At 41.4% G+C, this 15,729-nt stretch overlaps 1 protein-coding gene across 2 annotated transcripts in view; it reads right to left on the reverse strand.

Annotated features, from left to right (window-relative positions):
- The window catches only part of C2CD3 (C2 domain containing 3 centriole elongation regulator), a 494,984-nt gene that overhangs the window by 368,387 nt on the left and 110,868 nt on the right, over window positions 1-15,729 (reverse strand). For both annotated transcript variants that reach the window (XM_078658566.1, XM_078658565.1), the window contains exons 12-16: window positions 15,388-15,506; window positions 8,577-8,708; window positions 7,456-7,959; window positions 1,443-1,594; window positions 1,066-1,309 (exon numbers count right to left, since the gene is read on the reverse strand). In XM_078658566.1, the coding sequence (XP_078514692.1) occupies window positions 1,066-1,309; window positions 1,443-1,594; window positions 7,456-7,959; window positions 8,577-8,708; window positions 15,388-15,506 (1,151 nt within the window). The remainder of the gene's footprint in view (window positions 1-1,065; window positions 1,310-1,442; window positions 1,595-7,455; window positions 7,960-8,576; window positions 8,709-15,387; window positions 15,507-15,729) is intronic.

The raw sequence follows: 15,729 nt of genomic DNA on the forward strand, positions 1-15,729 counted from the left end.
TGTTGACCATTTTTAGATCTTTTTGTTATATCGCGTGTTTCACTTCTGGATGCAAACTTTCTTCATTGGTTATAGTTACTACAATGCCCTGAGGTTTGGGAAGTGACTACAGTAGATCTCCTGAAATAAATTCAGGAGAAAAGGGCTAGAATTTACTAGTGGTGAGCTTCTAGTACGGTAACGCGAGGATTTGATTTAATACAAATAATAAATGTTCCCAAAACAAGGCTAAGTGCATCGCCTTATTTCAAGTCGATGTCTTCTTTGCTGGTTGAATCAAATGCTTTCTGAAAGTGATCTTGTGATTATTATGACAGGTAATCGTGAGCTGGAGGGCTAAAGGATGTTACATGACCCTCTACTTTGATGGGAGGGGGAGGAAACAAAAGTACAGCCATAGATTTATTATGCATCAGTTTGTTTTGTTGCCATATAATGAAAATGAATACTAGTTTCTGCCAAACTACTGCTTTACAGGTGAGCAACACTGAAGTTGGGCAGGACACCAAACAAAAGCAAAAATATGCATAAACTAAATTGTAAAGGAAATTATCTATAAACCCAATATAATAAACATTCCCTGGATCATTTGCAAGGCACATAAAATGCACAAGGTGTCCTATCCATTTCAAAAAGCATTTTTGTAAACACAGTTTCAGGTCTGGGTTCATGAAGCATTTGTAAACATCTGTGCACAAAATGACCACTTCAGTCCTATAAAATTCTGAATCCTGACTCATACAGGCAACAACAGTGTAATTTCACAGTTATTTATCTATCTATATGAAAATTCTGCCACCATGGCTGAATTTCCATATTTACAAATTCAGATGTGGGGTAAGTCTGTGGTTGGTAGGTGAACATCGACACCTGATATGTTTGTGGTGATTAGAGCTGGAAATTCATACAATGGAAGAACTTTCATCGTATAAATATATATAACATAACGCATTCAGAATGATTGTGGTTAGTACACATATTGGGCCTTATGCCACTTATATTTCATACTTATAGCTGCTATATGTGCTGGATATCAAGCCAAAATGAGGAAATAGAGGAGCATACCACAGGCCCAGATGGAAGTGGCGGGTCAAGGAAATGTGCCGGTCTTTGAAGGGAGGATGGTACAGTCACTTCATCATTCTTCAACCTCTGTAATGCCACAACTTGGTCACTTGAGCCCATGGCCAACAGGACACGGAGACTACCAGTTCTGCTGCCTGTGAACATATCAATGACTGGCATGTAGCTGTCCACTGCAACCACAGGGTACTGAGCTTGGAACAGTAGTCGAGATATCTTTGGGTCACTAAATGGGAGATGAACATCAGAAGTAAATTAAAATTCACATGCACTTTCTTTTTTATGTTTCTATCTGAACATGTAATATGAATGTTTTCCTAGAACGCTGGAGAAGTACAAATACTTTTAACCATAGTCACCTGAATGACATGTAAAACTGATGCAGAGGAAGCTTCACAAGCCCTAGAAGTTTGTCCTGGCCTGGCCTGGGCACCTTGTTCCAGGCCTCAATGACCATTACATTGTTTTTCAATCTCTCCATAAGTCTTCGAGTCAGGGAAACCGGAGCCACCTAATTCAAAAACAATGCCATTGCATAAAGGGTGAATGGGCAGGACACAGCAAGTAAAGGCATTTCTGGTGTTTGATATACAAGGCACACTGACAGACTAGCTTAAATAAATATTGCTTTCAAAGAGAATTGGTAGAGGAGTTATGGAGGGAATTGCATGCACTTGTACTACAATGAAGGAGGATGTGTGTGTGGGGGTTTCTGCACCAACTTCTAGTAATCCTATTAAAATCCTAAAACAACAGCATTAGGTGAATTAGGTTAACTACTGTGCAAAAAAATCTTTGTAAGCAAGATAGGTGACTAAACCTTCGAGTAGATTTTCATTTAAAATAAGAAATCAAGGAAACTACCTAGGAGGACCCAAGAATTGAACAGAGATTCATCACTTCTCTGCTGGAGAACTAGGCAGACAACAAGATGGAAGTTGGGGAGCAGGAGGGAATCCTAGCTATGCCTCTGAAGGTGTGGAGCACATAGGCTGCTTGAGCTAAGACTAGCTATACGTCTGTACAACAACATGGACAGTGGAGTGAAGAGTGGACACACTTCTGTAGGTGAGGAGCACGTGTAGCAGAAGCCCAGCCTAGCTATGCTTCTGTTGGTGAGGAGCACATGGACAGGTTGAGTGAAGAAGCCAAGCCTAGCTATGCTTCTGATGGTGAGGAGCACGAGCACATGGACAGGTGGAGTGAAGAGTAGAGATGATTCAGTGGACAGGATGCACCAGGGACACTGCAGAGAAGACTAGCCGTGCTTGGATAGGCAAGGAGCACATGGGCAACTGGAACTAAGCCTAGCCAAGCTTCTGTAGGCGAAGAGAACATGGGCAGCTGTAGTGAAGACTAGCCAGGCCTATGTGAGCAAAGAGCACATGGACAGGTGGAGTGAAGAAGCCAAGCCTAGCTATGTTTCTGTTGATGAGGAGCACATGGACAGGTGGCGTGAAGAGTAGAGATGATTCAGTGGGCAGGAAGCACAAGGGACACTGCAGAGAAGACTAGCCATGCTTGGATAGGCAAGGAGCACATGGGCAGCTGAAGTGAAGATCAGGTATGCCTCAGCGCGTGTGGAGCACAGGGACAGCAGTAGCAAAGAGCAGCCATGCTCCTGTGGGCAAGCAGCACATGGGCAGCTGAATCGAAGAGGAGACATGCTTCTGTCAGCGAGAAGCACATGGACAGCCGGAGCGAAGAGTAGGCTAGCCTCTGTAGGCGAGGAGCACACGGACAGCTGCACTAAAGACTATCAGTGCTTTTGTGGTCGAGGTGCACATGGCAGCAGGAACAAAGGCTAGGCAGGCTTCTGAGGTTAAGAAACACATGGGTAGCTGGAACGAAAAGCAGCCATGTCTCTGTGGATGAGGAGCACATGGGCAGCCATAAGAAAGAGCAGCCAAAGCTCTGTGGAAATGGAGCACATGAGCAGCAGGAGCGACCAGTAGACCTGCTTCTGTTGGGGAGGAGCACATGGGCAGCTGGAGCGCAGAGCAGCCATGCCTCTGTGGACAATGAGCACATGGGAAGCAAGAGTGAAGAGTAGGCATGCATCTGTGGGTGAGAAATCACATTGAGAGCTAGAGCTCTCTAGAATAGCTCATTGTAACGCTGGGCAAGAGATATAGGAGGAGAGGCTGCGGAAGCCAGAGGCATCCACAGTTAATGTTTTGCTGCAGTGCGGAGCCACAGGCAGTCAGAGAAATCTAACAAAGGTCACTGAGTGTGTATAAAGTTCCTGAGACATGAACAGTGAGAAATACAGTTTCAATTGTCCGCACCTGTTTCTAATTGGTTGTAGATGGGGGTGGAGGTTGAGTACGGATGGGTAAGTGTCTGCAGGCTGCAGAGGACAGAAAACAGCCCCTATAGCCACAAAAAGCTAGTGGGTCACATGAACTGTAGGTTAGTGACTTTATTACTGACTGAAAAAATAAGAGTCTTCCAACTACCCCCCCAAGACTTATAATCCATCTTAGTCCCCCTAATTAATGGTCAAGCAGATAAATCACATACAGGCAGAGGGTCTCTAGACTCTTATCTCACAAGTGGATGGTATATAAGCAATGTGGGAACAACATAAGCCTCCTCTTGGAGAGCGCAGAAAGAGGGCTCTCCAAATGTAATTGATAAACTGTATGGGATAGTCACTAAATGAAGATGCCTAGCCACCAGAAGAGAAAGAAAGCTTACTTACTGCTCTAGCTCTCCACCTGACAAATTGAGTCAGATAACCTCAAGCACTCGGACTGGGATAGGAGCAGAAGGTATACGTAAGAAAATCAGATTAAAAAAAAAGAGGAGAAACTGATCTCTGATTATACACTAACATAACATAATGTGTATTTGTAAAGTGCACGTTCACACAAGGGTATCTTGGCGCTGAATAATAGATGTTTATTGTTACCCAAGTTAATGGTACTTAGGTTATCTACCTCCGAAGGATGAAAGGTTACGTGGACCTGCCAGGGTTTGAATCTGTGACCATGAGGTCGAACAGAGGCCCCTTCAGTGGACGCATTAGTCTAATAAGACACCAGACCCGGTAAACATGAAGAAGTAAAACTCTGTATATAGACCTTTAAAGGGAAAGTGTGAATGGGTGAGTACAGTGAGCAAAGAAGTAAAGGAGTAAAAGTAACGCCAGGCGCCTGCATCCAAACAGAATATTACGATGATGATACAAGAGACAGGACAGACACATTGGGCCTACGTAAAGTCCCAAAAGCAGAGTGTTGGGATGCGATCCTGCAGGCGTTCTTAGGTGAGAGCGAGAACCCAGACCTAGAAACAGAACCAATAGCAAACAGCTAGTAAGGGGCGCCTCTACACGCGTCTTGTAACAACTTTGCATATATACGTTACCCATGTGCAGCGCCAATAAAGGTAAACTCCAACGGAACAATAGGCACAGTATACCCGCTCTGCAGATGAGCATACGCCAGCCCTAGCAAGCATCCCAGCTCAATGACTATGGCTCTGGTCGCAAGGGATTGGGACGCTACCTGCACCCTCACCCAATTAGTCTGTTACCCCAGACCTTTTGCCCCCCCCCCACCGTCATAGCAACGCACCAGTGACGCATGCACACTTAATTCGTAGACTAATCTCCCCACGACGATCATCACTAGGTCACGAATCACTCCCGGTCTGATGCGTGGCCCAGCCGAGACAGGCAATAGTTGGGAGATTAAGCTTGTCACTCAGTTTTCCTGCACTAGGCAAATGTAACAATTGTTGCCGGAAACGTGATGTATTGTGCCACTTATACTGTGTCTGCTTGTTTAGCAATTGTAAAGTGGTGTTAAACAGAAGATACAATAAAACAGATTTAAACAAAGAATGATACAAGAGACAAGACTAAAGCCCCAGCAGACTACCCCAGCAGACTAAGATGGAAAGAGATGGCAAGAAATAACAAAACCAGACATTGATAAAAAAAGAAGCAAGAAAAACCAAAACAGGAAAATAGAGGGAACGTCTCAATGTCTTATTTCCTGAAAGAATTTAGGAGTTGAAAATCCTAGGAAGAGAAGATTTGAAAAATTGCATTTATCTTAATGATTACTCATCAAGACCTGTATAATATCGCAGAAAGAGTAAGTAGGGTAGAGGGCAAAGATTTGGGGGATGGATGAGAGATGCAACCTTGAAATTATCCCTTTCTAATTTCATAATGGAATCCAAAGTCCTTGCACCTAAAGAGGTAGGCATCAGAAGGAAGTCCACAAGCAGCAACCCGTGGATACTGGAAGGAAAGGAGGGGTCAAACATGTAAATCTTCAGGAAGCTGCAGTTCATAATTGTCGTCAGTAATAATGACCTCGTTCGATTCTTCACAATTGAACCTCGATCCGTCACACCAACCAGAACACTTGCTGCCAAATATTTCATTATAAAGACACCAATGTAATAGTACGGAAAGACACACAGTTAGGCTACATTACCTTCAATGCACCTAAGATGTAGATATTACCGACTATATACTACAACCTAAGAAACTGAGAAAATCACATATATTGTTATTTAATTCAAGGCTGACAGTTCTTTAAGAATAAAAGCATGGGACAATGTAGGAAAAAAGTTTGAAATAGAAGGATATACAAGGCAGTCTCAATAAAAAGATTGAGGTGGAGGGAAAGGAGAGAGAAAGAGCAAAATTAAACTGTAGCCTCAGAGTAGGAAGAAATTCTCGACTTCACTCAGACAGCCAATGAAAGGAATTAGAGTAGAGGACCAGAATCCACAAACTGATGACAATAGATTTCACTGCTGCATAGAAAGGGTGACAGGATCATGAGATTTGAAAAAGTACCAGCACAGTGAAAAACATAAGGTAATTGCTTGGAATGGAGAATAAAGAAAGGACGGTGCAGGAGGAAACACAATCTTGCATACCATATAAATAGTATGACGTGAAACATTACCGGAATAAGGGACTGAAAGGGGAGGTAAAAATGGCAAATATAATGGTGGTGTTCTATTAACAGGATTATGGGGTGATTATATCTATAAGGAAAGGGATCAGAGACACAAAGCTTCCTACAGGAACTCTCACTGTAAAGGCTAACAGCAGATAACTGGTTTTGGAAGCAGAAAGGTCAGTAACCAGAAATAAAAACGGCTACAGAGCAAATGTAGAATAAATGGCCATCAACCCAAATACATTCTGGCAGAAAATGTTTACTGATTGGCAACTGAATGATCATATCTATTGAAAACATACCAACAATTTGCACAACGGTAAGTGTACAGTAATCGGTTTAGCACACACTTTTACTATGATCACAGATTTAGAGAAATGCACTAAACCTACAATGTATAACTGAATAACCTTGAAAGCTCATTTGCAAGCAAAATGCTGGTGGAAATGGGGGCAAACATGCAGGGATTTTCCAAGTTAATCCTGATTAATCTGCATAGACCTGAATTCAAAGGCAATGTAGTACTACCAAATGATAACCTTAATAGTGTATTATCATTGGATTTAGCATGTAAACTCTTATGGGGCCATTTAGATCTATGGAGTATTAATGGGGACAGATATACTAAATAATCCTAATAATTTGGAATGACATGCACAACCAGTATTTGCACCCACGGTGTGCACATTAATACCCTATTATTCACATTTAGCAGGGGCGATTAGTTTGTGCCAAAATTACACTTTGCACTTGCCTCATAATGGTCACTAGCACTTTGCCCATTGTACATTGCCTAAATGTACCCATCAATTACAGTGAAAGTGGGAAGGTGGTTTCTCAAGCAGGATGATCGTTAACAGCTCTACACAGGACCAGTCTTCACTACAATGCTCCCCACCACCCCCAAAAAAGTTATTTTCTTGGATCGCATAGACAGTTACTGGTTGGTGACCCAAGAATATTTCTGAGCTATAACAACTGAACTCATCTATTGCAGTGCAAAAACTGGGCATTAAGTAAGATTCACAAAAGTCATACTTCATGCGTATTGACGAGGCACGATTCCCTTTGAGAATTCTACTGAATGGACTAAAATGCAAGGATCGAGGCCTGCAAAGTACATCAGTCCTCTAATTCCTTTATAGATATTTACAAAATGCTGAAATGCACCAACTTAAAAAAACAATTGGTATGATGTGAAAGGCACTAGCAGAAGCATGTATTGCCCTCTGGAACACTTTGTACTCCCTTCACTGCACACAACCCCCATTCAAAAATCCGAGGTAGTCTCTCCTGAAAAGCTTCCACTTTGGAATTTGAAATGGATACCACTCCCTTTTAGGCGTTAGCAACCCATCAATGAAGAATCACACTTACACACATAATTTTGTAATTAGAGCATGCACATGAAGAACTATGCATGAATAGTTTCAGGACTTGCCTGTGAGAAATGGAAGGCTGGCTCTCTTGTGCCCCATACTACCGAAGACCTGCTTGCCTCTGGTGTATTAAAAAGCTTGATATTTAAATACACATTGCACGGACAGTGCTTCGCATGCTCAGTCATCATAAAGTCCTTGCCATTAGGTACCATCAGTATGACATACAACAATACGCCATCCTCTTCTTCTTGCATGGGTCCACTGAATTGTCTCATTAGGTTCCTTGATGTAGGCAACTGCATGGGTTGCTGGTGATGTGTGACATCTGCCCGGGGTATTTCTATAAACACTTGCCTAGATTCACGAGTTGGTTTGGGAGATTCCAAGGTTATCTGCTTTACATATGGCGAGTTTTGTTCTGAATATTCCACATTACTTTCAGGTTCCAAAACTTGTACGCCTGGACTTGTTACAGCATATGATGGGTGAGGTTGTGCAGCTCCAGAAATCTTGCTGTTTGCACTGGTAAAGTCTTTGCTATCTCCTGCAAGCTCCATGCTTATCTATATTGTAAAAAGAATATTGTATTAAGTGAACTTCCATTATTAATGAAATTTAGGATAGAAGCATGTTTTACCGTAGGTACCAGGCACAAGACAATACAGGTTTCCCAGTCCCATCGTGCATTGTGTCACGCAGACAATGTCAAAATACATGGGGACTGATTCACAAAGGGCCTCAACACTCGTGGTGGAGGCCCCGCAGTCATGGGGTAGTCTCTGTACTCAGGATGGTATCTCCCCAATGAGAATTCTCAATGCGGAGAATCCGCCACGAATGTAGAGACTCCCTCACAACTGCAGGGCCTCCACCACAAGTGCGAAAGCCCTTTGTGAATCAGGCCCATGAAATACACACCACACATGAACAGAATCACCACAAAAATCACTAAGCCTCCCAAAAATTTAGAGCGGATCCACAACAAGTCACTTGAAGCTCACAGACAATACTGGATCTCTCAAGTCATTAAATATCAGCAGACAAGTTGTGGTTCATAATCTATTTTCCATAATACTCCACGCCTCCCAAGATGGTGAAGTTGAAGATAGGGTCCAAGAGGATCACTATTTGAGTGATATCACTTTGTAACAGTATAAAAGGAGACTAGGGATTGTTTTACCTTTAAGGGACCAAATTGCGTTTGTCCACTGTCTTCAGCTACAGGGTGCACTGGCAAATCCCATTTCATATAAAGGGTCTCTGATTGAATGATGTCCCGCAGTGATAGTGTTGCTGAACCAATCATCACAGGCTGTGCAACAAAATGGAGGCATGTGAGAAAAACATAATATAAACAGGCATAGGCAATATAATAAATAGAAAGCCAAACAAGAATGTGGTACATCATAAATGGATCTCTTTTTTTAAATTTGTTATTTTTTATTTTAATTGAGAGTTCATACCAGAAGATACATATGCATAAATGTGTACATAAATACATAAATAGATACGTAAAATTATACCATCAATAAAAGAAGAGACAGAATAATAAGCCATAAACAATAGACAGGTAAAATAACTACAATACCAGTAAATCATTCATTTGAACTTTTGCCGTCCTCCAAGTAGCTACGGGGGCCCAAAGTCGCTTACCCATTTCCCTTATCTTCGCTCCCTTTAAATCATATAGTGCTTCCTCAATATTATGTATACCCAACATTCTACACATCCACATTTGAAACGTAGGAGCTTCTGTATCCTTCCAGGCTGCACTTATTAGAATCCTAAGGACTGCTACAGAGATGAAAACTAAAGCTTCGGCCTCAGTACACATATTTAATTTCACATCACATCCAATTATTATCAGGGTAGGGGATAGATTAATTTTGATGTCAAGTAACCCCTCTAAAAACCGCACTATTTCAGTTTTAATAATTTTTAGCTTTTCACACCCATAAAACATATGTATAAGATCCGCTGGACCATTTCCACATCTGGGGCAATTACTATCTGGCGCTTTCCCCCAAGAGAATAATTTTTCCGGAGTATAGTATAGATTGAATAGCGTTTTGTAGTGTTGGGCCCTGAGATTCGAAGAGCGCAGAAACCTCTTATCGATTGCTAGTGCCTTATCAAGATCTACTTCGGGATCCCCCAATTTTTTGGACCAGGCGGTTTCCATTTTCCCCATGTCGTCCATCGATGCATCATTAAATATTTTATATATATCCCTAATTCTATGTCCCCCCGACTTTAGATACTCAATTAATTCAAATCTCTTAAGCAAAGTGATATGTGGCCTAATTGATTTAATTCTATTGACAATCTGTAGGTATTTAAACCCTTGATAACCTTGTAGTGAATAGTGTTGCGTAAGTTCTGCAAGTGTCCTACAGTGATCTCTAATCATTATTTGCCCCAACTCCACAATGCCCTGACTCTCCCAATGATGCCACGCTCCATCGCTACTAAGGTTTGGAAAGAGTGTTGAGTTCCAGAGCGGTGTGCTGTGATGGATAGTGGGTACATCTAGGATTTTTTTAACAGTTTTCCATGTATACCATACGTCTTCAAGCGTCTTGAATCCAATTTCCTTGTAATAACTCCTCTGAGTTCTCCTTAATAAGAGAGCCCTACGGCTTCACTTCCCACCAATAGCTGAAAAATTGAAGGTAACACCGCCTGCCTGAGAGTTGGGCCCCCCGGATGAAGTAGGATAGCCATGTCTGTTAGGAGACATGCGAGATGATAGCTCTTGATATCAGGCAATCCCAACCCTCCTCTATCTTGTGGTAATGACATATATCTATTTGATCGCCTTATTTTACCATATTGCCACAAAAATTTCATGAATATAGCCTCAATCATCTTAATAATCTTCTCGTCGATTTTAAATGGGATTGACCTTAATTTATAGAGCACCTTGGGAAACATTGTCATTTTTATAACGTTAGCCCTACCAATCAATGACAGCTGTAATGAATCCATTCTTTTTAGTTCTGTTTCCATCGAATGGATAAGCGGGATGTAATTATCGTCAATTATTCTTCCTGGATCTGCATTTATTATTATTCCCAAGTAAACTACAGAATCTAGGTATCTACCATCTAACTTGGCTATTTTTTTAGAGCATAATATTTGTGTTTTGTCCACATTTAGTCGGTAACCCGACACATCTCCAAACTGACCAGTTATATTAACTACCTCCCTCATAGCTAACTCTGGGTCTTTTGTGATGACTGCTAAGTCATCCGCATATGCGAGAAGTTTAGACTGATACCCATTTGATATTACTGGTTTAATAACCGCACTGTTCATTAATTGTGTGATTAAGGGGTCTATGTACAGTGCAAACAAGATTGGAGAGCATGGGCAACCCTGTCTCGTACCCCTTGTTATGTTGATCCTATCTGATCTTTCCCCCATTGATTGAATTCGTGCCGTAGGTGATGAATACATAGCCTGAATGGCTTGACAAAATCTAGGACCAAATCCCCTTGCCTCCAGAACCTTCCATAGAAAACTCCATCTGACGCGATCAAATGCCTTCTCCGCATCGAGGAGGATCATTGCAACCTCCTCCCCCCTAGCAGCACCGATGTCAAATAAGGTGATAGCTCTCCTAATATGGTCTGTAGTTCCCCTTCCTGGGATAAACCCATGCTGCCAGGGGGAAACCAAGGACGCAATGATCCTCCCCATGCGAGTGGCCATGATTTTTGCATATAGCTTGTTGTCACTATTGATCAATGATATTGGTCTGTAGGAGCCCGGGTTGGTCTTTGGTTTCCCTTTTTTGTGAAAGATCACTATATTAGTTTCTTGCCAGGACTCGGGTATTATTCCAGTATTCATAACACCATTAAATAGATCTAAAAGCATTGGTGTTGTTTCCTCCCTTAAATTTTTGTATAGCTCTACCGGTATTGCATCTGGGCCCGCGGCTTTTCCGCTTGCCAGGTCTTGCAGAGCTTCCAATACCTCAGACATTGTGATATCTTGTTCCAAAGATTCGATCTGGACCGGTTTTAGCTTACTACCCATGTCTAGCCAACTTATATTTGGGGCCTCTACACCTACTTCCTCCTGATATAAATCTTGATAGAATTTCCTAAACACCTCCAAGATTTCACCAGATTTATCGTATATGTATCCCTGATATTCAATTTGTGTCACTATATTCTTACTTGCCACCTGTCTAATGCGCAGGGCAAGTGCTCTACCTGCTTGCTCACCAGTTTCGTAAAGGCGTGATCTTTGTGCCTGATAATTTGCTGCCGCCTTTCTAGCTAGTTGTTTCTGGATCTCTGCTTTTAGGGAGTTTACTCTTTGTAGACTGTCGACAGATTGAGCACCTACAGTTATATCTTGTCTGTGTTGTGTCTCTGCCTCACTAAGCTTTCCCATCAATGCTTCCCTTTCCCTGTTAATCTTTTTCCATATGTTGGTAGTATAACTTATGGTCTCTCCTCTTAATCCTGCCTTAAAGCTATCCCAGACCCCTCCCCTTGATGCACTATACCTATTAGCATCAAAAAAGGCCTGGGACATGTTTTCATATGAGTGATGTAATCCATATCTGCTAATAGTTTTTTATCAAAGGTCCATGGCCTAGGAACTTTATATGGTTTATTAATGGCCATATTTAGGACTAGGGGATTGTGATCTGACATGATTTTGGGAAGCTTGTTTATTTGGACACTCTTCAGCAGGGTGGTCGAGATCATGAAATAATCCAATTTCGAATATTTGTGAAAGGGATGTGAAAAATAAGTAAACCCAGGATCTCCACTCAATAAATTTCCCCAGACATCGTCTAAGCCATGTGACTGCATCATTGACTTTATTGCTCTAAACACCCTTGGCTTCCTGCCTATATATGGGCTACCATCCGAGAAATTAGCAGAAACGTTAAGATCCCAACATAATACTATGGGGGTATGCCAGTCAATCAATTCATTTTCGATGTGACTAAAGACATCTGACTCATCTGTGTTAGATCCATATACCGAGCAGATAGTGATACCTAAATTCATTTCACAAATTGCCCATCTTCCTAGTGGATCCGCCTTACACCTTTTGGCCCCCCCTAACCCCACTTTACCAATTATGGCCACACCTCTTATCATGGAAGTCTGGGATGCACATGAGAGCAATGCATAGCCTTTAAAGTTCAACCAGTGTTTTTTCCTCCAGGGTAAGTGGTTCTCTTGTAGACATATTAAATCTAAGTTTATCATATTTAGATATTGTTCAAACTTCCCCCTCTTTTTACAATCATTTAATCCTCCAATATTGAGAGATCCAATCCTTAGCTTAGGCATATCTAGTTTTCAAGTATAGCCAGTCCATCAACCTGTCCAAGTATCTAATATATATACAATACACAAAATGTGAACGTATCCTTAGTTTCAGATATACTCTTTCATTCGAAATCATTTTACCAGTATGAACTCTCTTCAATTTTTTAGTTTCTCCCACCACCCCCGTCACCCAACCCCAATTTCCCCCCTCCCTGCCCCACCCTCTTATCCCCCCCCTCCTGCCACCCTTTGAGGCAACCTGGGTTTCGACACACCCAGCTGTTGATGGCCGTGCGTTCTGTACGCCTGGACTTGCCCCTGGCCTGATACTATATGAACCTAGTGAGTGTCAACCATATATCAAGTTATAATAGTTATAAATGGATCTCTTAGCGTTATCCAGACTTAGTCTTGGCCTTTATATAACACACACTCATGATAAATGTATGTTTAAAGCGAAAATTATCCTGATAGCATACACGGTGAGGCATGGTATAAACTTTTAATTATTCTCTTCAGTGAGTAGCTATGTGAAGTCAGGTGAGTCCACCTTTTGAGGTTGGTACTGAACTGTCCTGCTTAACAGAAACCTTCCAATACATGCATTAGGTTGTAAGGGAAGCCCTTGGTGTGTCGGGCAGTTTGCATAATAGGTAACCTCCTCTACCAAACAAAAAGCTTGTGAGAAAGCACCTACAGATTATTTATTTTCCATTAATGAAGCATGGTTGTGGGGACGGCTGACGATGATCAGGGGTACACTGTTTAGAAGGGTAGAGCAGAAGAATGAATTGCGCCCTGGTTTGAAGAAGGTAGCCCAGTCAGGACTGCATGACAGGCTAAAAGAATTCCACGGCCACTTTTGTGACTGAATGAAAGAGGATGTGCAATAGTTTCAGGAGTAAGGTGACAACTGAAGTGTGAATCGTCTCCTGAGAAAATTTGACTAGAATTTTAATTCTACAAGGCAAAAGTATAGTATAGGATGCATAACAATTTCATCATCTTTATCACTCCAGTAAGATTTGTGACCTACTAATTAAATAATTAGAAGTTACTTTAGAACATTTAAACCAAGGTAAATCGAGAACAAAATCGTTTCTGTCCCTTAGGACTCAACATCTCACTACATGTGGTTTGCTCTCTATGTTTTAAGTATCTTGAGAATTATCCACTGAATTATGGGCCAGATGTACAAAGAGACAGATGGCAAATAGTGATCGCAAATTGCACATCAACTAGTTGCAACCAGTCTCCAATTTTATGGTGTCATCTACTATTAGGTGGCATTCCAAACTGTCCAGTTGTAGAAAGACCTAACCAACAAATACTAATTAGACAGGTAGCTATTTACAATCCCCTATGATTGGTTACAAACATTGGGATTGTGGCCTGCAAGTACAGCAGACCATGTAAGCATTCCAAAATACTATTTTTTTAAGCACCCCATGCTCCTTAAATTAACTAGTGCTGCTCAAAAGAAATGTTTCACATTTGGGAAGACATTGAGGAGAGGGCAGTGGCCCTTTAGACCACTGCTTCTGGACACCCATGGTCGCCTGATATGAATCCCATGGTGAAACAGTCAAACAGGGCCAGCATCCCACTGGCACATGTTACCACCTCCTTGGAGGAGTCAGTAATATTTAAACAGTTTGCGACTGCTTTAAAATACAGCCTCGTTATATACTGAATGTATTAGAGCTGTTCCAAACTACGTTACAAGTGCATCTGATTTGAGGCAGTCCGAATCAATTACTTTGAATACCATGCAGAATACCTGAAAGTTTCAACCTGAATGATGAATCAATACTTCTGAGTGGGTGCCTCAAGTTGGGCAGTTCAGTGACTTGTGACCAGGCAAAACTACCTTTGCCCAGGATGATTCAAGACTGCTCTGCGGTGGGTTTATCAGTCTCCTAAGCCAAGGAGCAAGGGTGATCACTAAAGCAAATACTTGAACATCCTATACCATATTTGTCAACAGTTAGAAGTTAGAAGTGGGGATACTGAGCTCACACTAACAGATTTGTATCTGGTTTGCCTCAGTATTGGCTCTGATCACTGTTACAAAGCTTAAGTCTATCTTGAGTATATTCTCGAATTGTGTAAGCTCTGAGAGAAGGAAGCTAATGAGAAGATACTGTGTCAGATAAGTTCATAACTCAGATTCTATATTACTTCCAGTACTTATGAAGTGCATTACTTAATTGAAGAGGAGCATTGGTGATTACATCAGGTATGGTGGTGTGAGAAGTGGCTCATGTGAAGGAACCTACAGTAAAAGATAATATACAGATTGAAAGGCTTCCATTAAGTTAGGCACCACGGTGACAGGCATGAGCAGTGCATTCAATTCAGATTACACAAACACTAAGATGACAAAGATTGAATCAGAGTACCAAAATTACAAGCAAGTAATCAAATCACTTACTTCGAATCATACTCTATTGATGTGCGTGCTGTACTATCACAAACATTTATTGAAAAATGTAATCAGCGCATTTTAAATGAACAATGAGCACAAACAAGAATGATAAATGAATGGAATGTGTCATGTTATTCATCTCCAATTTAGCATGATAAATATTGAAGAGGCCCTTCGTGTTAGCTGTTCCAAATACATGTACACTACCATCCCCTAAAACAATTGTTGCACTGAGACTGATGAACGAAGTCTGTACAAACCTTCTTCTGTGTACTCTTCCTTAAAAACACTTTAAAAGGAAGACTAGCAGTCCACCAATGTTCGATCATCATACCGCTGAAATGAACTGGAAACACGAACCTTTGCCGAAACGCCACCACTATAGAGAAAAGCAAGAGCTGTCAATGATATTAAGCTGAAATGAAAGTTTTGTTTCTCAGAGCTGGTTTGTAATTTGATACAAAAGCAACAATTTTACTTTAATGAACATCACTATTTAAAAAGAAATCTTACGTCTTATGCTGACGGGTTGCGTTCCCTACCTGAGGAGCCTAGTCTCTTCCAGCCTGACTGACAGATATTAAAAATTGTTCACATTTGTC

Source organism: Lissotriton helveticus, chromosome 8 (genome assembly GCF_964261635.1).
Source record: "Lissotriton helveticus chromosome 8, aLisHel1.1, whole genome shotgun sequence".
Lineage (NCBI taxonomy): Eukaryota > Metazoa > Chordata > Amphibia > Caudata > Salamandridae > Lissotriton > Lissotriton helveticus.